At 38.4% G+C, this 21546-nt stretch overlaps 1 protein-coding gene across 1 annotated transcript; it reads left to right on the forward strand.

The window, feature by feature from the left end:
* The first annotated feature begins 9435 nt into the window (after nucleotides 1–9435).
* Nucleotides 9436–20863, forward strand: LOC139468357 (myosin heavy chain, striated muscle-like). The gene is made up of 29 exons (XM_071250273.1): nucleotides 9436–9633; nucleotides 9866–10009; nucleotides 10423–10579; nucleotides 11000–11027; nucleotides 11192–11297; nucleotides 11413–11505; nucleotides 12003–12066; nucleotides 12291–12389; nucleotides 12733–12836; nucleotides 13031–13432; nucleotides 13603–13773; nucleotides 13950–14253; nucleotides 14405–14478; nucleotides 14660–14747; nucleotides 14857–14974; nucleotides 15162–15419; nucleotides 15535–16000; nucleotides 16357–16566; nucleotides 16749–16894; nucleotides 17036–17126; nucleotides 17287–17343; nucleotides 17851–17937; nucleotides 18099–18265; nucleotides 18563–18641; nucleotides 18728–18973; nucleotides 19122–19318; nucleotides 19459–19552; nucleotides 19967–20167; nucleotides 20711–20863. Exons 1-29 carry the CDS (start codon nucleotides 9436–9438, stop codon nucleotides 20861–20863), a joined length of 4602 nt encoding a protein of 1533 aa, XP_071106374.1.
* The last annotated feature ends 683 nt before the right edge of the window (nucleotides 20864–21546 follow it).

Genomic DNA, 21546 nt, shown 5'->3' on the forward strand with positions numbered 1-21546 from the left:
GCATAAATTAATTTTAGAGAGCTGGAACATTTCCGTAATACTATGCCATCACCCCATTATGTCATTTGGGTGATAGCTGCAAAAAATTGCTTGCAGTCTTATCAAAATGAACAAAAAATAAACAATATTTTGTCAGGGCAATTTCGTATAAAAGCGAAATGACTAATTATTTTTCCTGGAATGTATTTCTGGGGTCCCCAATGTTTATAGCCACTGTCATGCATGACCTATCGGAACATGCTTGCCCATTTAGCAATTGCAATGATTCATGAATGTTGGTTTTCACATTTGTCTGTTCAAATTTTGGTTTTCTCTTTTTATGACAGATAGGAGTTGAATATACTGATGAAATTACTTTCAATCAGTATTAAAAAAATACCGTGGCAAAACCTAAGTGCACAAAAGTGTTGAGTAGTTACCACAGCAACCTGTATCCGGATCTGCTAATTCCAAGAGGGTTCGCTAGCACAGTTTCACACAGATTCTTGAGGTTCCCTGCCGCGCTTCTATTGCCAAATTTGATGAACGCGGCAAAACAGTTTCTCTTACTCGCTTACTCTATCGTGGTATTTGCACACAACGCTCTTCTTCAGACATTATAGTGCTGAACCTTTTGCCTGATGGGTAAATGTAGTTTGGTTGGCAATATATTTGTAGTTATCTGTCCAACGACACATTCATATGCGCGTAAAGAAAAATGCTAATACAGCTTTGTTAAACAGAAACCTTGTACTCATAGGTATGTTAGTAAGGATGAAGAAGAAAATTTGATATCATATCTCAGTGTGTTCAGTATGCAGTTGTTGAAGAATATGGTACATGACAAAAATTGTCGAATTTAAATTAGCTGATGGTTTATATAATGTTAGAGAACAGGTAGTAAATGTTTAAGTCAATATCAATTTAAGAATCCTCAAATAAATATCCAAGTTTTCGATTGTGGGCGTGAGCGTTGGTGGCGATGGGCACCAAGCATCACGGCTGTTTAAACTTTCACACGTTCTTTACTATTGAATATAGGGCCAGTGACAGATACATTCCGGACATTTCCCGGGCACAGTTTTGTTCATATTGACTACATCTGTGTTTTGTACAAGAAGATACAGTTGTATATACATGTATACGAGGTATGGCATCCATGTATAAAAAATGAAGAAAGAAAACAAATGTCATGAATAGTAGAGAGACTTGTCATTGATGACATCATACCCACCATCTGTGCCTGCGTGCGTGGGTCTAACCTATATTTTAACGTACAGCCTGTTTTTAACTTTATTTGTTCGTGCGCCTGTACAATCATTCTTAGCAGTGTGAATTGTACGTGATGCATGTTTAACCCATAAGACTCGAGCTCTTTTTCGAGTGGGAGGTGGGGGGTGGGGGTTAATCGGTGACGGTATTCTAAGTTCTAAGTTGTCTGAGACTTCGAAAAAGGAAAATCAAATTACATTTGACTCCATGAAATGTTTATGCGGTGGGAAAATGCATTCCCACCAGTGTTGAATGAAGTGATATACGATTTACTAGTTCTCCATGAAAAAGCAATCGCCTTGTTCTTGGACAGTTATAGAGGGAGGGGGGTAGCATGTATTCTTCTTCCCATATTACGGCATTGCACAAACTTATTTTCTTGAATGAGAATAAACTATTATTCACATAATATCCTAGCCTGTATCTACCACTGTGATGAGTATCATTTGGAAATACAATATGATATGATGATTGAATGAATGTTGTATAGTCTTTCACTATACTACTATTGCTATGAAAACAACATATCACACATAGTTGTCCCGTATATTTATATACCAGTTAATGAATTTCACCCTGCGTGAGTTTACCTATAGAAACAAGTACTTGTGAATTAGAGATTCAAGACAACGATACAATACACTGTACACATAGACAGTGTCACAGAGGAACTATACATTATCATACCAATGTTTTGGGCCTATGTGTTTTCACAAGGCTAACATTGTCAGTACTCGTGTCAATTAGTATTATTCTCCTCTCCGTCATAATAATAACAAGAAGACAGCGTTATCACTATACCCCGCCATGGGTCATATCAGAATGTTTTTTCCTCATATAGTAGTGAATAAAAACTATAAAAAGAGTCCTTTAAAGCCTTAAGATGATGTAGGCACATAGGCCGCTTTATGTCATCAGAAAAAATGATTAAAAGTAAAATTAATGCACACAAAATGCCCTTTCTCTGGAAAAATAACCCTGTCTTGATAACCGTCTTTTAGATAAGTTAACTTCAGTTGTTTCTAAAAATACTTGTCCCCAATGCAGACACTTTCTTTACAAGTCTTGATAGGTTTCTCTTAAATAAGCATGCAAACTTTCATTCCTGCAACTTCAGTAGTTTCTGTGAAAATCCGTCCCCATTTCACACAGCATGTACAAAGATGAAAAGCATTGCGCAAGGGTCATAACTCTGTACAAAAATGAATGTACGACTCTAATTTTCGGACTCCTTTGAGATCAGGACTAGTAACATAAGTGTGTAAAATTTCATTTCTCTAAATCTGATAGTTTTTGAGAAAATGTGTCTACATGGCAGGGGATTATAACCTGTGGCTGTATGCGGATGGCAGCACAGTAATCAGCACAAGTCCCCCATGGTGTGAGCGTGTGACGCTATAAGTAGCGTGTATGTAATACCAGCGGGTATGTGCACGGTATATATAGATTCACAACTTCGTTCCAATTGCTTGGCTCCCTGCCAGGATACCAGTACAACCTTAAGTAACACTCGGGATGCCTGCTGTTCTTCGTATTTGACGTTTCCCCAAGCTTTGCTACCAAATAGACATTAAGGGCATCACAGTCATGGTTATGTGAATGCATTTAGATGCGAAGAAATGGAAATACGTATCCAATAATTAGTTATGTTTAGAAAACATTATCAGTTTGATATATTATATGTGCATTGCGCATAGCTGGTGTTTGTTTTTGGACTTGGGTGTATCATGATTCACATATGATGACAGGAGGATTAATCATCCGATCGGTTGGAATTAAGATATTTAGAAATTCGATATCAATTCAGTTCATTTTCGTCAATATCTTTAGTGACTAATAGTATATATCACTTGAAAGGGAATTTTGGGAGTTTCCATAATGAGCATGATCTCAACGTACACAGCATCTAACAGTGGCCCAATAACAAAACGGGGAAGTTCAATAAATGGCATCTGTTACATTATATTCATCATGCAATGTTACGATGACCAGATTGAATGTCACGTATGCTCTCTGTGCTGTGCTTAAGTATGTGACACGTGTATAACCAATTACACATGAATATGCTATGCCACATGTACATTCCATGGTTCATTTATACTACATGTATATTCTATGTCGCACGTATACTCTATGTCACGTGTGTACTCTATGTCGCACGTATACTCTATGTCACGTGTATACTCTATGTCGCACGTATACTGTATGTCACATGTATACTCTATGTCGCACGTATACTCTATGTCACATGTATACTCTATGTCGCACGTATACTCTATGCCACGTGTATACTCTATGTCACACGTATACTCTATGTCCCATGTATACTCTATGTCACACGTATACTCTATGTCACAAGTATATACGCTATGTCACACGTATACTCTATGTCACGTGTATACTCTATGTCGCACGTATACTCTATGTCACACGTATACTCTATGTCGCACGTATACACTATGGCAAATGTACACGTTATGTCAAATGTACACTTACATTACATTTTGTGCCACATATACCACACAACATCCAATATCCTACTCCCTATAGACACTTCTACTTCTCAATACATATATATCAATACCAGCGATACATATATATAATCTTATTATTGACATGTTTTACGTGACTTTTTGCGGGTGCATACCTGTTGCAAGTATCGAGAACAAGTACTTGAACGTTGGAAATAGAGTTTTGCAGAATTGCAAACATCGTTGTATTATATGATATAGCTACATGATAAATCGCAGAGGACAATGAAGAACGAGGCGTGGTTTATTTGACACAAAACAATGTTTTATCATGACATTATTTCTGGAAATTCGAGCACACGCTCGAAACTTGATGACTTTTATTTTTTAGAGGGCGGTGAGTCATGATAAACGCAATGACCGAACGATCACATCCACAAGTTGGCGGGATATGGCAATTTGAATTGGGGGAAAAGGTACAGATACTCGACGCGAGACTTGTGAGAATTTTCAGCTCTGAAATACCAAACATATCCCCCCCCACCCCCTACCACCCGTTCATAAAATGGACTTGTCCAACATTGCCGAGATTAGATTGTATTCAGGGAATCATCGTTATTCAAATACGGGTAATTATATTTTGAAGCGTACAAATGTTATTAATATCCTAATATCTCATATACGAATCAGTGACCCGTGGTCGTTGTTTATCCTAAAGAGCATCACTCACAAGCAAACCATTGCGTGGAAGCAGCATCGTAATATTCATCTCCGCTGTCCTCTCACGATCTTGAACTTCGTGTGGCAGAGTAGCTTCCCTTGGACTAGGTCTCGCGTTTTCAGAAATGTCCTCATCGTGTTAGTCGATGCAAATCCCAAATATTGATGCATGATAATTTGCGTTGCATAACAGTAGTTGCAACAACTTTCATAACATATAAGCCATCTGCAGGCTCGTAAGAAATCGCAGAGCCAACATGACATAACTTCTCTCGCCTACACGGAACCGAGTTCAAAATAATGATTACAGTTTTCCACTGAAGACATTTTTTATGCAAATTGTGTGAGTGAAGGGTGTACCGATGGGGCAGGACACATTTCACTTATCAATTCACATAACTGTCACCGCTTTTTCTCCTTTTACGCCCAATGGAGTCGGATAATCGAGACTGGTTATTCCCTGGCGTTGAGGTTTTAAATGTACAATCTGAATCTTATCTTTTTATCACTTGATTGTCTGGTTTGTTTACAGGCCGATCTATCTATCCATCCATCCATCCATCCATCCATCCATCCATCCATCCATCTCTCTCTCTCTCCCTCTCTTTAAGAGAATATGCGCGTACCCCGACGTGTTGATATGACACAACAATTTAATTCTTAAACATAACTGTAACAGAAGAAGGTCCATGTGGCATACATGTAGATAACTAAACAAGTCCCCGTTACACTTTGTTTTTATTACAATTTATCTAAGATGAACTCTGAATATTATTCATTCATCGTTGGTAAAGACATCGCTTGTATAATGGTGAATGTATACAACTATCATAAATGATGATACGTCCATGGACTGTTGCATGTATGTATGTATGTATGTATGTATGTATGTATGTATGTATGTATGTATGTATGTATGTATGTTGGATGTATGCATGTATGCATGTATGTATGTATGTATGTATGTATGTATGTATGTATGTATGTATGTATGTATGTCTCTCTCTCTCTCTCTCTCTCTCTCTCTCTCTCTCTCTCTCTAAGGCATACCCCGACACGTGTTGATATGACACAACAATTCAATTCTGTCGTAACATAGCTGAAACAGAAGAGTGTCCATGTGGCATACATGTAGATAACAAAGCAAGTTCTCGTTAGACTCATATTTCATCGGAATCGATGAATGAGTGAGTGAGTATGGCTTTACGACGCTTTTATCAATACTTCGATTCCGAAGAAATTGCACACTTTCACATGAACACGACGGGGTATGTGCATATCGCCTTCCTTCCCCAGACATAGCTACCACAAGCAGCATGTGCTCACCTGTTTGCATGCATTAATATTATCCTTTTAGCCTGCAGGACAGCAAATAGTCATTACACAGTAGCTGCCTCCATCGTTACGTCAGGGGTTATGACCAGATACCGAAACTGCACTTAGACCACACGCGCATTGCTCACAGGGGGTATTCACGGGTGATACAGCTGCAATCCATTACACGACACAGGGTACGTCTGCAGGGAGAGAAGTATTACTGAGAATGTACCTTGGCTTTGACAGTTCAATTTGATATTGTATTACTGAGGATACTCCTTTGTTTTGACAATTCAGTTTGATATCGTCATACTGAGAACACTCCAACGCTTAGACAGTTCGGTTTGATATTACTGACATCATTTGTTTGTTTGTTTTTTAACGCCACACTCAGCATTATTCCAGCTATATGACGACGGTCTGTTAATAATCGAGTCTGGAACAGACAATCCAGTCATTGTCAACATAAGCATCGATCCACGCAATTGAGATACGATGACATGCATCAACCAAGTCAGCGAGCCTGACCACCCGATCCCGTTAGTCGCCTCTTGCGACAAGCATAGTCCCCTTTTACGGCAAGCAAGGGTTGCTGACGACCTATTCTACACCGGATCTTCACGGGTCTCCTGGCATCAAATTATGCCTCTCACACGTATCCATTTACTGCTTGTTGTTCGGCGGATAAACCCACGAGAAGAGTCCGAAACCACCCCTACCCCACAACACAGTTCACATTCTGGTCCACACTATTATTTGAACTGATTATCAGCGGTTGGCAGCTTAGGGTATAACGTTCGACATAAAAACAACTATCAACCAATTAAAAAAACTACTTACACCCAGAGACGTATTGATTACCGACAACTAAATGTAAAATACAGACAGTTACTTCAATTCTAATGAAATAAATATTGGCGTGATACTTGTAACAAATGAATTTTTTTTATGGATAACAACTTCTTTATTGTTTTTTACATTGTTTGGCGTACATAATAAGTTTCGTATCGCCATGTGATTCCAGCTTCTAAAACTCTATCAAAGACTTGCTTTGAAGTAGCACAGCTATCGGATTATGGCGAAAACGACCCCTTATAATAAATGCATGTATTCAAACAAACAAGACGTTATAAACAAACGTAGCCTTTGAATAGAAACAAACACGTTGTACTCAGACTGCATTGTCTCGACTTTAACGATGCATGTGTTCAGCAAATCTGAGTTAAAGCATGCCCTAACATACGTTAGTATGCATATCCGTTGATGATATTAAAACGCGTGCATAAATATTTTTGAATGAATTTTATAAGAATTGTGTTGCATTTAGAGCAGAACTAGAATTAATATAAAGATTGTGTTCTTTCTACTTTTCATTTCCTGTTGAACCGGGACTTGTAAGAGGCACCCATATGTTTATTAAATAAAAATGTTACACGAATAAACTTCTACTTTCCACTTTTGCAGAAAGTAAATAGAAATCTACCATGAATTGTTAAAATCCTGCATTCTGATTGGTCCACTGTTTACATTAGACTTGACTGATGACCGCATTACCCCCGAAAGAACACATTTGATCAGAAGTACTTGGCAAAGTCGCATGGTTGGCAATTTCAAATACTGATCTTATTTCATTAATGTTGCTAATCTGCCTGCGTGATTTTATGGTGCAAATTATAGTTTTGATCATACATGCAGATTACAACCCATCTTTACCGATCCCTCAATTCGCCATTTCAATCTTCAGAAAATATAAAGCTTAACCAATGCAATATCACTAATCATTTAGGCTATAATCAAAGACTTCGCGTTTGTTTTGTCATTACGTCATGGTAGTATGGAAAAGGACCAACTATGCTTTCAATGTGGAAGTTTCGATTTTACGTTCGAAACTTCTACATTGTAAACACAGTTGGTTTGTCTCCTAATTATATACAAATAACGGACACAGAAGTCGCATTCGATTAAACATTTCAAATAAGAATAATAGGGTAACCCGAATGAACAAGATGTTCTTCTGAATACGTTAGCTATGTGTACAAGTGAGCGTTGTTTATAGCCACATTAGCAATATTCACGGCTTAACAAATTCATGTAATGTAAATATATCTAATATAAATGAAAAGTTGATTGTGACATTTATAAAATATCTCAAAATATTTTAAACGGATAGGATCTATGTACATAATTAATGTGCGTTTTACATATATGAACTTATGACGATTTTTTAATGTTTAAAAAGATCTATGTTGGAAATATCGAGCAAAATGGTTTACTATATAATCTTCACTTACTATCATATTCGTTGTCGATTTTCCAAGGGTACGTTTTCTCACCAACTATGTTATGTAATATATTCGTCCGTCTACTCCTTTTCTAAATGTACATGTTTCCATAAAAAACTGCTAAAATGCGAACAACCTAATTGTATTGCTTCTTCAACATGTATAAATACATTAATAGACAGTTTTTTATCCACTATTTCAGATTATTTCACTGTATAATAAAGTCGTATTATGCACACAGGTGAGAACAGGTACAGTTGATAGAAGGATTCAAAAAGTGCAACAGGTTTTCATTCACTTACCTGTTTTCCTTGTGATTTGGCGATACAATACACCGAGTGCCAGCAAGACAGACGCAGCGACAGGAACAACATCCAGCGTTGACTTCTTCCTTTCCCTGTCAGTCGTTCTGACATCCCTACATCACCAATGAACGAACTAATGCACACGAAGACGCACACTATCTTGACATTCAATGAAAAGAAATACTAACCGATGCAATAATACAGTCGTGGGTGAATATTGGGTATTTATTTGCCAAAAATATATTATTGATATTATTGAATGCTTTCCAAACATTAACGTGGACGGTTTGTTTTGGGGAATTACGGAAATGTCACATGTTTTGTTTCTTACAAATCAACGCTTTACAATATATATCCCTGTTAACTATGTTTTTGACGAATAATTAATCAGGGAAAGTATCCATAACGCTCAGATGATATAATGGCTCGATAGAACACTCTTATACAGACAGATGAAATAGGAAGAGAATCTGCCAAGATGAAAATTCATAGATGCAATGAACATTCTCATATCTCGCAGAACAGACTACTCAAAACGAATTTCTCAGGATGTGGAATCTGATACCTTTCTGTGTCCACCGCTGTTGGTATCCGCATGATACCGTTTTCGGTAAGAGGTAATGTCATTGGTCTAACAATGGGACCGGACCAATCGCGTGCTTGCTTACATAATACGTTAACCAAGCTCAGGGTATATAGACGGGTAGAATCTGTGAGGAGAACAGAACGGCTCTAATCGTAAGTCTTGCAACTCTTCTGTTCTGTGTTCATGGTGAAGTGAATATGATGCATCTCAAGATTTCATTCAACCTATTACTTCCTTCTTCTTAATTTTCATTTTTCTTCATTTTTTCTGTATGTGACTACGACGACGACCCACACTACTGACGTACAACCTGTTTGATTTTGATTAATTTGGTGCCTCTTAAGAACATTCAGGAATTTCTTGATATTTAAAAAATATGTATATTGTACAAACTTGACATCTAAAAGTGAATATGTATTCAAATTGGATCTCTCGCTTCAGTTGCAGAGCTGATCGACAGTCATTCTTCTTACTTTCGACGTATCTTCGTCTGCAATATCAACATGTCCTCCTACGATCCTACCGACCCTGAGATGCAGTATCTTGCTGTGGACCGCAAGAAGCTGCTGAAGGAGCAGAACCAGTCCTTTGACGCCAAAAAATCGTGCTGGGTCCCTGATGCAGAGCAAGGCTTTATTTCCGCAGAAATACAGAGCACAGCCGGGAACGACGTAACAGTTCTCCTAGTGGACTCCAAGCAGGTATGAAAAAATATCAGAAATTATTTTATCTCCAACACATGGAATTATGATGACCTATCACAAAACAAGCTCACGTGCAAAGGGAGGGAACATTTAATGTGCAGTTATCTAAATATTTTTATGCGTATGTTTATGAGACTTTGTAGCTACGGGGGTAAATACTTTGAAACATGTGTTGTAGAAGGAAGTATTTTATATATGTGCAAATGTACAGGATGCCTATGCTTTACAGACGAAGACGTTCAAGAAGGATGACATCCAGTCGATGAACCCTCCTAAGTTCGAGAAGATCGAGGACATCGCCAACATGACCTTTCTCAACGAGGCCAGCGTTTTGCATAACCTAAGAGCTAGATACACATCTGGTTTGATCTATGTGAGTAAACCATGTATTGTGTACAGTTAGGAACGTTAACGATCATGCAGTGATCATAAATTGATCAAAGGTTAACCTTGACACTGTCTTTTATATTGCATTTGTCTCCATCATCAGTGGAATCTCTATCGAAATATCGTTTCAATGTTGTCTACAAAATATCTAAATATCTAAAAATTAAATAAGTGGACTAAGAACGAACACAGTTTTAATTGGCTAGCGCTTTAAGCTCGTACCACGTATGAGTCTCATCAGGCCATACTGTTATTTGAGCATTACATTCAACAGTTTGTTTGCTTCTTTTCATATCTACATCAACCATAAACTAATACATGTGAATTAATTAACAATGAATATGAGACAATTGTATCCCCTAGACAAATATCACACCAATATTAACCGCATTGTTACAGACCTATTCTGGCCTGTTCTGTATTGCCATCAACCCCTACCGTCGTCTCCCCATCTACACCCCGTCCATCGTGGCCAAATACAGAGGCAAGAGGAAGACCGAGATGCCTCCTCACTTGTTCTCCATCTCTGACAACGCCTACCAGTTCATGGTGCAAGGTAAATAACGCAGCACACTAAAGTAATACTCTTTATTCTCTTCAGGTAGTTGAACACCTATGTTAAACATTATAGAAGTGCATTATTAGTTTAACTTTTCAAATATACGGGTGAGTGAGTGAGTGAGTGAGGTGGGTTTAACGCCGTTTTTAACAGTATATCAGTTATTTCACGGCGTATCATCTTAGTGTGGGAGTAAATCCCGCAATGATGCAAGCCTGGGTAGATGTTTACCACTTTGGTGGAAACTACGTACACAGGTATAGTGATTTCTAACCTCGAAACATAATCGGGGCGAATCTAGGAATCGAATTGCTGCGCTTAGACGACTGGGACACCCTGCCCCGTCGGATATGTTAATTGACTTGAAATTTCTTTTATACCATCATCCATTCTACCATATAATTCTTTTCATTTAAGATCGTGAAAACCAGTCCATGTTGATTACGTAAGTATATAACTAATAGTCGTGGTTCCCCCCAATATAAAAGAAAATGACAAGAAAACTTATCCATTCCGTTCTGGTTTTTCGGTGACCTCATGCAATCTTTTATACTGCAACCATTGCTGTTTACTTACTCTCAGGCGAATTATGTATTTTGCTTTCTTAAGTGGCGAATCTGGCGCCGGAAAGACTGAGAACACCAAGAAGGTCATTGCCTACTTCGCCTTTGTCGCTGCCGCCTCCAAGGGAGAAGGGGAACAAGAGGAAAATAAGGTGAAAAATGAATTTATTCTTATTGATAATTAATACTGTTTCTAAAGAAACCGTTTCTGATGATGAAATGATGGCAAAAGCAAGCGTTATTCATAATCGTCATGTCTGATTCCAGGGTTCCCTCGAAGATCAGATCGTACAGGCTAACCCTGTTCTTGAGGCCTACGGTAACGCCAAGACATCCCGTAACAACAACTCCTCAAGATTCGTAAGTGGCCGATTATTTCAAAAGGTTGTTTTTATTCAAATAGTCATGTAAATCCGAACATATAATACTTCCTTTTGAACACAAGACTTTGTATTTGGATCGCTCCTCTACAAAGTGAGTGCGTGAGTGAGTTGGGTTTAACGCCGCTTTTATAAGTATTCCAGTTATATCGCGGCGTGTCAGCTTAATGTGGGAGGAAAGCCCGAGATGATGCAGGTCTTAGACGTTTACCAGTTCGGTGAAACCCACGACCACGGGTATGGTGCTGACAAACCTTGAAACATAATCGGGGCGAATGGGAATTCGAACCCACAATCATAGGTTTCTGGCGTGCCCAAGGGACGCAACTCTGCACAGCGAATCGCGTCGCCTTAGACGACTGGGCCACCCGTGCCCCCTCCTATACTAAGACGCATAAATCTTGGGGTGAAAATGATGAGCATTGAACGATTCGTTTGTGATTGTGACGTACAAAGTTTTATTTTTATCTGTTTTAGGGTAAATTTGTCCGAATTCATTTTGCCTCCTCTGGAAAAATTGCTGGTGCTGACATTGAAACGTGTAAGTAATACAACTTTAAATCTGTATTCTAATCATACAATACTTATACTCATACAATGGTTTACAGTTGATAATATGCGAAATATGCATTCAAAACATGGATCAAAATATATAATTGTAAGGATTATTTGTGATACGTCGATATAGCATATATATACATAAATACATATATTTGCCACTTCTGATAAACAAATTACATATACGTTTATGTCTTTCAACAACAGACTTATTGGAAAAGTCCCGTGTCACCTACCAACAGTCTGTGGAGAGAAACTACCATATCTTCTACCAGATGCTGTGTGGAGCTGTGCCATCAGTTGCGGGTAAGTAGTAGGCAGAGGTTTGATAGCGAAATAACAAGGCTAACAAAGACGGCAGTTTGCCATTAACTTTATAACATAAAAAACAATATTATAAAATGCATACTGAAATCAATAATATCGCAGCTTTTAGCAGATGGTATATGTGTTTATCTCCTGTGAGTGAATGAATGTTACACCAAAGTCACGGCGTTCCATAAATAATCAAACCAGGGCTAGGTAAAACCCTGGCATGAACAATGATCCATGACGTCAGGGTGCGAGAAATTAGTCGGCTCTCACAACAAACATTTGGTAAAGGACTACTTTATTTGTTTTTACATCGAATTATTCTATGTGGTTCCAGAGACGATCCTGGCCAAACCCGACGCAGGTCTGTTCACCTTCATCAACCAGGGAGTCCTTACTGTCAACGGGATTGATGATGTGGAAGAAATGAAGATGACTGATGTAAGATCTAATTCATTTTGAAATAAGTTTGTAATCACATTAGATATCACTATTTCATGCACCATGCCTTGATTACACATTCCGTCATTTTACTTTCAATTTCTCAATGTTTGATTGTTCTAAATTCTTATGAGTATTCCCTACACTCACAAACCTATTGTCAATCTTGATATATAAATTGTTTCTTATTCCAGACTGCCTTTGATGTCCTGGGATTCACTCCGGAGGAGAAAACCAGCGCCTACAAATGCACTGGCTCTATCCTCCACATGGGTGAGATGCAGTTCAAGCAGAAGGGTGAACAGGCTGAAACGGAAGGAACTGCTGAGGCTGAGAAGGTTTCCCTCCTGCTGGGTGTCAACTGTGGAGACTTCCTGAAGGCTTTGTGTAAACCCAAGATCAAGGTGGCCATGGATTACGTCACCCAAGGACGAACCAAGGATCAGGTTCTCTATTCTATCAGTGCCCTGGCAAAGTCCCTGTATGATCGTGTGTTCAACTGGCTGGTCAAGAGAGTCAACCACTCCCTGGACACCAAGAAACCCAGGCAGTTCTTTATTGGTGTACTGGATATTGCGGGCTTCGAAATCTTTGATGTAAGCAATATAATTATATGTCAGTATTTATATATTTTACTTATTTACAAAAATGACCCCTTTGATATTTTATAACAGAAGGTTACACACATTATTTCTATTACTCCAATTGTAGATGGCCAAGAAACAATTTGCATTATCGTTATAAAAGTACACAAACTTAATTCCAGTTCAACAGTTTCGAGCAGCTGTGCATCAACTACACCAACGAGCGCCTGCAGCAATTCTTCAACCACCACATGTTTGTGCTGGAGCAGGAAGAATACAAGAAAGAAGGCATTGAGTGGGAATTTATTGACTTCGGCATGGATTTGCAAGCCTGCATTGAGCTCATTGAGAAGGTAGGCATTGGCATCGTATAATAATGATAACATTTGTTCCTTTGCATACATCTAGTCAAAAGTTCTTCTAATGTATTTATGACGTTTCAAAGTTAATTTTTCATAATAACTTTACACCCTTTGCCTACACTGTACACCCATGTATGATAGTTTGTGCATGTATTGCCTGTTTGTAGCCTCTTGGCATCCTGTCAATCTTGGAAGAAGAATGTATGTTCCCCAAAGCATCTGACAAGACCTTCAAGGACAAACTGACTCAGAATCACATGGGCAAATCTCCTAACTTCCTCAAGCCTAGCAAATCTATGAAGGGCGGCGCACATGGTGACTTCGCCCTGAAGCACTACGCTGGAACAGTTCCCTACAACATCGGAGGTTGGCTGGAGAAGAACAAGGACCCTGTTAATGAGACCATTGTGGATCTCCTAAAACAGTCTAAGGAGCCACTTGTCCAGTTGCTCTTCTCTCCACCTGCAGGGGGTTAGTTTTAATTGTAAAATTTAAAAAAAATATATCTGTATCTTGGCTTTTCTTGAACAATATTATGTAAACTGCAACTCGTTAACATGCACTATATATTATTACAGAAATATTTTCAGATCATTCTAAAATATGAAAATGATTATTTCAGAAGCTGCTGAGGGCAGCGGTGGTAAGAAGAAAAAGAAGAGCTCTGCCTTCCAGACCATATCTGCTACACACAGGGTATGATTTAAACAGTAATGCCATTAACCTAGCAAAACAAAGTGAAATAATTTACAACCCATGCTCGGAATACAAAACAGTATTTATTTTCTATTAACATAACGCCTTAAATCATGTAGTTTCAAGGATATGAGTGTGTATGTCAGCTTAGGCAAAATAACACCATTTTTGTTTCTATTAGGAATCTCTGAACAAACTGATGAAGAATCTCTATTCAACACATCCCCATTTTGTGCGATGTATCATCCCCAATGAGACCAAGACACCAGGTATGGAAAGAAATGTTAACAGATAATTGATTTGCTGCCTCTGCATTTAGCTGAGATCAATTTGCCAACTACTCAAAGAAATATATTAACTCATACGAATCTATTCCAGGTCTGATTGATGCTGGTCTTGTGCTCCACCAGCTACAGTGTAACGGTGTACTTGAGGGTATTCGTATCTGCAGGAAAGGCTTTCCCAGCAGAATCATCTACTCTGAATTCAAACAGAGGTTTGTCTTTAATATTACCTTATTTTTATAAAAGTAATTTCGATTGGAAGTAATAAAGTGCTGCTGTATTTCTTACCATGTTTATGCAGAGTGATGAAATGGCACTACAATTACTGTTCTGGCTATGCTAGCACATGACGAGATCCCAATTTGGTCCTGAAGTTTCTTTATATATTTTCTTCTTCAGATACTCAATCCTGGCTCCCAATGCTATCCCTGAGGGATTTGTTGAGGCAAAGGTTGTTTCAGGCAAGATTCTGGAGGCTCTGGAGTTGGGTCAAGATGAATACCGTCTTGGAAACACAAAGGTGTTCTTCAAGGCGGGTGTTCTTGGTTACCTGGAAGAAATCCGCGATGAACGTCTATCGGTTATTGTGGCTTTGTTCCAAGCTCACATTCGTGGTTACCTGATGAGGAAATATCTCAAGAATCTTCATGACAAAAGGTAGGTGATGACATGATGACCAACCTGCGACTATTTAATCTAACCCTAAGATACTTATTGTTTAGATATTGTCGTATGTATATGCAACATTTCGGAACACTATTGCCTGTTTCAGGGTTTCCTTGGAACTGATCCAGAAGAACATCCGCAAGTGGCTTGCAATGAGGAACTGGTGCTGGTGGAGATTCTACACCAAGGTTAAGCCACTCCTGAGTGTTGCTGCTGCTGAAGACGAGATGAAACAGAAGGAAGAAGCACTTGGTAAAACAAAGGGTGAACTTGAGAAAATCACGCAGAGGTGCAAGGATCTTGAGGAACAGAGCGTAACCTTAACAGAGGCCAAGAACAACTTGTTCTTACAGGTTCAAACCCAACAGGATACCATCGATGACTGTGAAGAGAGAATTGAGCAGCTCCTGAAGCAAAAAGAAGAGACTGATGTCCAAATAAAGGAATTGAATGATAGTTTAGCCGAGGAAGAATCTAACAACGCCATGCTAACTGAAAAGCAAAAACAGATGGATACTGAAATCTGTGGTCTCAAGACAAACGTCGAATCTCTTGAAGGAACTGTATCAAAGGTGTGTGTTTTTGCTCTTCCAACTAATATATAAATATTAAAATAATATAAATATAATATATATATTTTCAATATTTCATTTTACATTGATTTTTTTCATTAGAATAAAAATAATAAACTTTGTTTAAACTTTGTGGGGCAGGACATGCTTACCCTTTCGCGAACACCTGGTGTCATCACTGATTTTCAATGGTCTATTTACATAACTTTCACAGCTAGTTTGCCGTTTACGCCAATTGGAATATGTTTTGGTGCATTATCTAGACTGGTAATTTATTCTTTTGCATTGACAATTTATATTGACCATATCATTTTGTGATGTCATTCAGAACATTCATTAAATCCTTTGTTCAATAGTGTCAACATGACATCAAAACGAAGGATGGTCAAATCAGAACTCTCAATGACGAAATGGCCAAATTGGATGAAACGGTTGCCAAACTAACAAAGGGCAAGAAGGATGTTGAGGATCAGCTTGCCAAGACTAAGTCTAGTCTAGAAACTGAGGAGGACAAAAATGCCAATCTCAATAAACTGAGACAGAAGCTTGAGGGTGCTATTGTTGAGGTAGGACTCTTAAAATGTGACATTTGAAATAGATTTATAGCGTTCACGAAATACATATTAAGCTATGAGTACTATAGCAAAGCACATATTAGTAATCTAAATTAATTGTTTGAATTTCAAGTTTAATTGAAATGATCATGAAATCAAAAACTGTTAGTTCAATATGGATCTGTAATTGGTAGCTGGAAGATATGCTTGACCACGAAAAGAAGGTTCATGCTGATGTTGAGAAGGTCAAGAGGAAGTTGGAACAGGATCTGAAGGCATCTAAGGACAACTGTGAAGATCTTGGTCACATGAAGACCAACCTTGAAGAGACTCTGAAGAAGTAAGTAAAGAAAGAAAGAGATATATATATTTACATTCAAATGGAAGGTTTTATTTCCCTGCCACATTCATCGTTCATTTTGGATAAGTTGCACTTTATATTTGTGACATCTGTTAAAATCAAATTGTTTGCCTTGTTTAGGAAGGAAAAAGCGATCACTGTTCTTACTTCTGAATTTGAAGACTCTGAGACTAATGGTATTCAACAACAGAAGAAAATCAAAGATCTGCAGGTAAATGAGATAACCTAGATCAGGAAAATTATGATCTATCAACAGTTATCAATTGCATTATTCTCTTAGTATGTACATTTACAGATACACAATGTTATCAAATGATAACGTCGTCCCTGTGCATATAACTTTTAAGGCACTTACTTTATGTTCTCACCAGAATTACCTTGAGGAATGCCAGGAGCAACTCGAATCTGAGCGCCAGACAAGGTCCAAGGTATGATGAATAACATATAGATTTATAGATTTTAAACATGGGTCTGCAGTGATCCAAACCAAACACTTTGTATGATATTTCACAAAACGCACAACTGTCCCTTTTTGCAGGACATGCATGACGTTTTCAATGCGACAGTGGGTTATTAATGTTATTACTGCACCCTATAATCTTGATATACTTAATAATACAATGGTCTTATTCGCAATTATGTCCTCTATAGCAACATTGCGATTCATGTCAAACAGAACAGTGTCTTGTATACATTAATTAATGTCTTCGAATTTCCAAGTTATCAGCAAATGCCTCTAATGTTTAAGCTCGAAACTTATCTGGCTTGGTAAATCAGCATCTTATAAAGTATATTAATCCATCTTAGTCATTTCATACTACCTGGCTCGTCACCAAGTCTTAGCGCCTCAAAATATGTCATACATAATGAATATTGGTCATGTTAGAAAAAAAGACTTAAGAATCTAAAACAGTATAAAAATAAATACATTTCAGGTGGAGAAGCAGAGAACCCAGTATGCAAACGAAATGGACAATATGTCTCAGCTCCTTGAAGAAACCAATAGCACAATTGCTTCACAGGTGACAAAAACGCTGATATTCTTAATTTCAAAGTCGTAGTGATTTGTCTTTTTTCTTGTCAAATTTATGAAACATATAACGAGCTTTAACTCTGAATTCCGATAATGTTAAATATATGAGGTCATACGATTTACTTCATAAATTGTCTAACTAATAAACAGTCGGACGTCATCAAGAAGCGTGACATGGAGATCCAAAAGCTGAAGCACGACATGGAAGAAGCATCTTCCCAGCATGAGGCGCAGGTTGTCAGCTTCCGTAAGAAGCAGAAGGACGCCATGACTGAGATGAATGATCAGATGGAACAGCTTCAGAAAGTCAAACAAAGGTAATGTAGCAATTTCAAAAATTGATTTGATGATTTGATGGGCTGCTGATGTGGATAAACATGACTGATTTAATTTTGAGTCCACAGCGGAATACTTGGGTGGAAGAGTCATATATATTGAGATTTGTTAGTAAAAGCCACTGTCCGCACATCCAGTACTGATTTTCTAATTTAAAATCTTGTAGTACATGCTTACCCATTTACTACACAGAGGTGATTACGAGGCAGTCTAGACACCAAAACATCAATCTTCAGTAATATCAGCTTTCAGTGAAATATTTTGAAATTGCTTTCCAGGTTGGAGAAGGAGAAAAACCAACTGAAGGCTGATGTTGATGAACTCCACAATGAGGTGGAACACGCCAAGAAAAACAAGGTATGTATGTGCACATCAAAAAAAAAAAAAAAAAATTAAATCTGTATATCATATACGTTTATTCCCTCTATTAATCTCTTTTCCAGGGCTGTTCCGGTGTGATGTCCAAGCAAATGCAAACCCAAATGACAGACCTCAATACCCAGGTTGAGGAAAGTGTCCAGCAGATCAGTGAGATGCAGATAGAGAAGAACAGACTGATGACAGAGTCAGCTGACCTCACCCGTCAGCTGGAAGAAGCTGAACACAGAATTGGGAAACTTAGCAAGGACAAATCATCTCTCAGTGTCCAGATGGAAGATATTAGACGTACCTCTGATGACGAGCAGAGAGTGAGTTTCTTAAATGACAATATGTTTGTGTAAGCTAGCTTTACGACAAGACCTGGAAATAACCATATATATTTTCTCCGATTATATTGGTATCTAAATATTGTGGTGTTTTGTTAAGGGTAACACTATATACTATTTGTCTCATTAGGTGCGTCAGCGACTCCAGACTGAGATGAGGAACATGAACACTGACATGGTCAGTCTCAGAGAACAGCTTACGGAGGAGCAGGAGGCCCGGGCAGCTCTACAGCGCCAGTTGTCCAAGTCAAACCAGGAGATGCTAATGTGGAGATCCAAGTATGAGACTGAAGGCTCTGGTAGGGTCGAAGAGCTTGAAGAAGCAAGGTAAGCACACAAAGTAAAACAATTGCTTCAATTAACAGTTTTGATAAATTATCAGTATTTTAGTATGTCAACCTGTCGTTGTATAACTCGATTGTGCATAACATTATAAGTAAATGAATTATCATTATCAAACTTCACAGACGCAGAGTCCACGCCAAACTTACTGAAGCTGAACATGACTTGTCAACTGCTTATTCTAAGGCCAGTTCTCTTGAGATAAGCAAAGCCAAGATGGTAGGTTATATTGAAGTTAAATACCTTTGCATACATGGTTTACATAAATGTTCTGCTTATTGAAATATAAATACCATCGATCCCGGTAAGAATTGGTCTTCAGCTTGTCATAAGAGGCAACTAACGGAGTTGGGGTATCAGGCTTGCTGACTTTGTTGATCCCAATTGCATAGATCGATGCTCATGATGTCAATATCTGGGTTATTATCGATTATTAAGACTGCCTTGGAATACTGCTCAGTGCGGCGTAAAACAGCAAACAAACAATGAAACAATTGAATTTCTTACAACAATATTAGCATAACGTGACTGGCAATGTATCGCCAACTTCAAGAAACGTGCATTGTGGTATGGACGGATTTTATGTAAACAATATTCATGCATTCTTTAAGAGGAAATATTATGTATTCCAAGGTAAGAGATCTCGAGGATGAGCTTGAGAAGGAACAGATGCGCCTTGGCGAGTGCGTCAAGAACTGCCGTCAATACGAACGTCGTATGAAGGAGATGACCTACAAGGTGGATGAAGACAAGAAGACCATTGACAAACTGCAGGACATCATAGATAAGCAGAGCGGCCAGATGAAGATGTACAAATCCCAGGTGGCGGATGCTGTAAGTATCACGTGTTAAACGGAAACTACGCAATTGAACGATACCCACAGAAACAAATAATTTCCAAGCTTGGAAACGTGGTTGACAGCGTAACGTGGTAACACAAAGACGTGGATCATTGCTCAGGATACTGATCACTAGATACTGATTGTCTGGTCGAGACTCGATTGTTTCCATGCCGCTGTCGTGTATTGCTGGGTGCGGCGTTATCCAACAAACAAACACTTATTTTTGGGGAAAGTGTGTGAGTGGGGGGTGCTAGCGATGCGTGGGACACGCTTCACTTTTTCATGAACACCGATTGTCATCACCGATTTTCAGTGAACTATTCATATAATTTCTATCACTAGTTTGCCTTTTACGTCTAAAGGAATCTGTTTCGGCAGATTATCGACACTGGTATTATCTGGCGTTGACGTTTGAAATTCTGTCAAGCCATATTACATTCTTTCCACAGTTTCAACGCTTGGAATACTAACGATACAATGATACATTGTAAAAGTATTTTGCATTCTCCCACTTACTTGTATTCTTTCTTTGAAGGAGGAAATGGCGAGCATGAACATGAACAAATACCGCAAGGTGAAACAGGAGTTGGAGGATGCTGAGACCAGGGTCAACATGGCTGAAGAAACTATGGCAAGTTACAGTAGGAAGACTCGCCCCTACACCGTCTACTCCGACAACTCGTACTAGGTCATGGTTCCAGCTCAGATGATTAAAGATGATCCTTTGAGAATCTCAATGTAATGCCCATCACGTTCTAAAGAAGATGCATGATTCACCAGGTTTTGAATGAGCAATGGTTTTCATGTATTGAGTCGTTTTCTCTGAAGACAATGATCTTTCCTTATCAAATATTCTTTCCTTATCGAATAGCCGTAATATATTCAAAGATATTTGTGTCATGAGACAATCTGCTCTGCAACTGAACGGTCTGTAATATATGAAATAAATATATTTATTGCCTCATTCTTCTTGTGATGTTGTTTGTGAGACAGCCCAGCCTTCATCAATGATAACAATTTTAGTGGTTCGATCTACAGACCAGGGCCATATGCGATCTTTATTTGACTGTTTTTGATCTCTGCACAAATATACATTTAGGTGAGACAGATGTTAGAATCAAAATCGATATCTGTACATCTGGGATCTCTCAAGAATATCATCAAGTCGTTCAGTGATAATGTCACTTGCGATCTACCACTTTACATATAGGAAATAATCGTCATAAGAAGCAGTACATTACACCATCGTGGCGTTCTGAAACGTTACTTGTTACAAAGTAATCCTTGTATACAAATGAGCTTCTAAGTTCTCAATCTATCAGGCCGTTGACATACTATCCACGAATACAACTTCGAAAGATTCTGTTTGCG

The sequence above is a fragment of the Haliotis cracherodii genome, unplaced genomic scaffold, assembly GCF_022045235.1.
Source record: "Haliotis cracherodii isolate W230 unplaced genomic scaffold, xgHalCrac1.p SCAF_2, whole genome shotgun sequence".
Lineage (NCBI taxonomy): Eukaryota > Metazoa > Mollusca > Gastropoda > Lepetellida > Haliotidae > Haliotis > Haliotis cracherodii.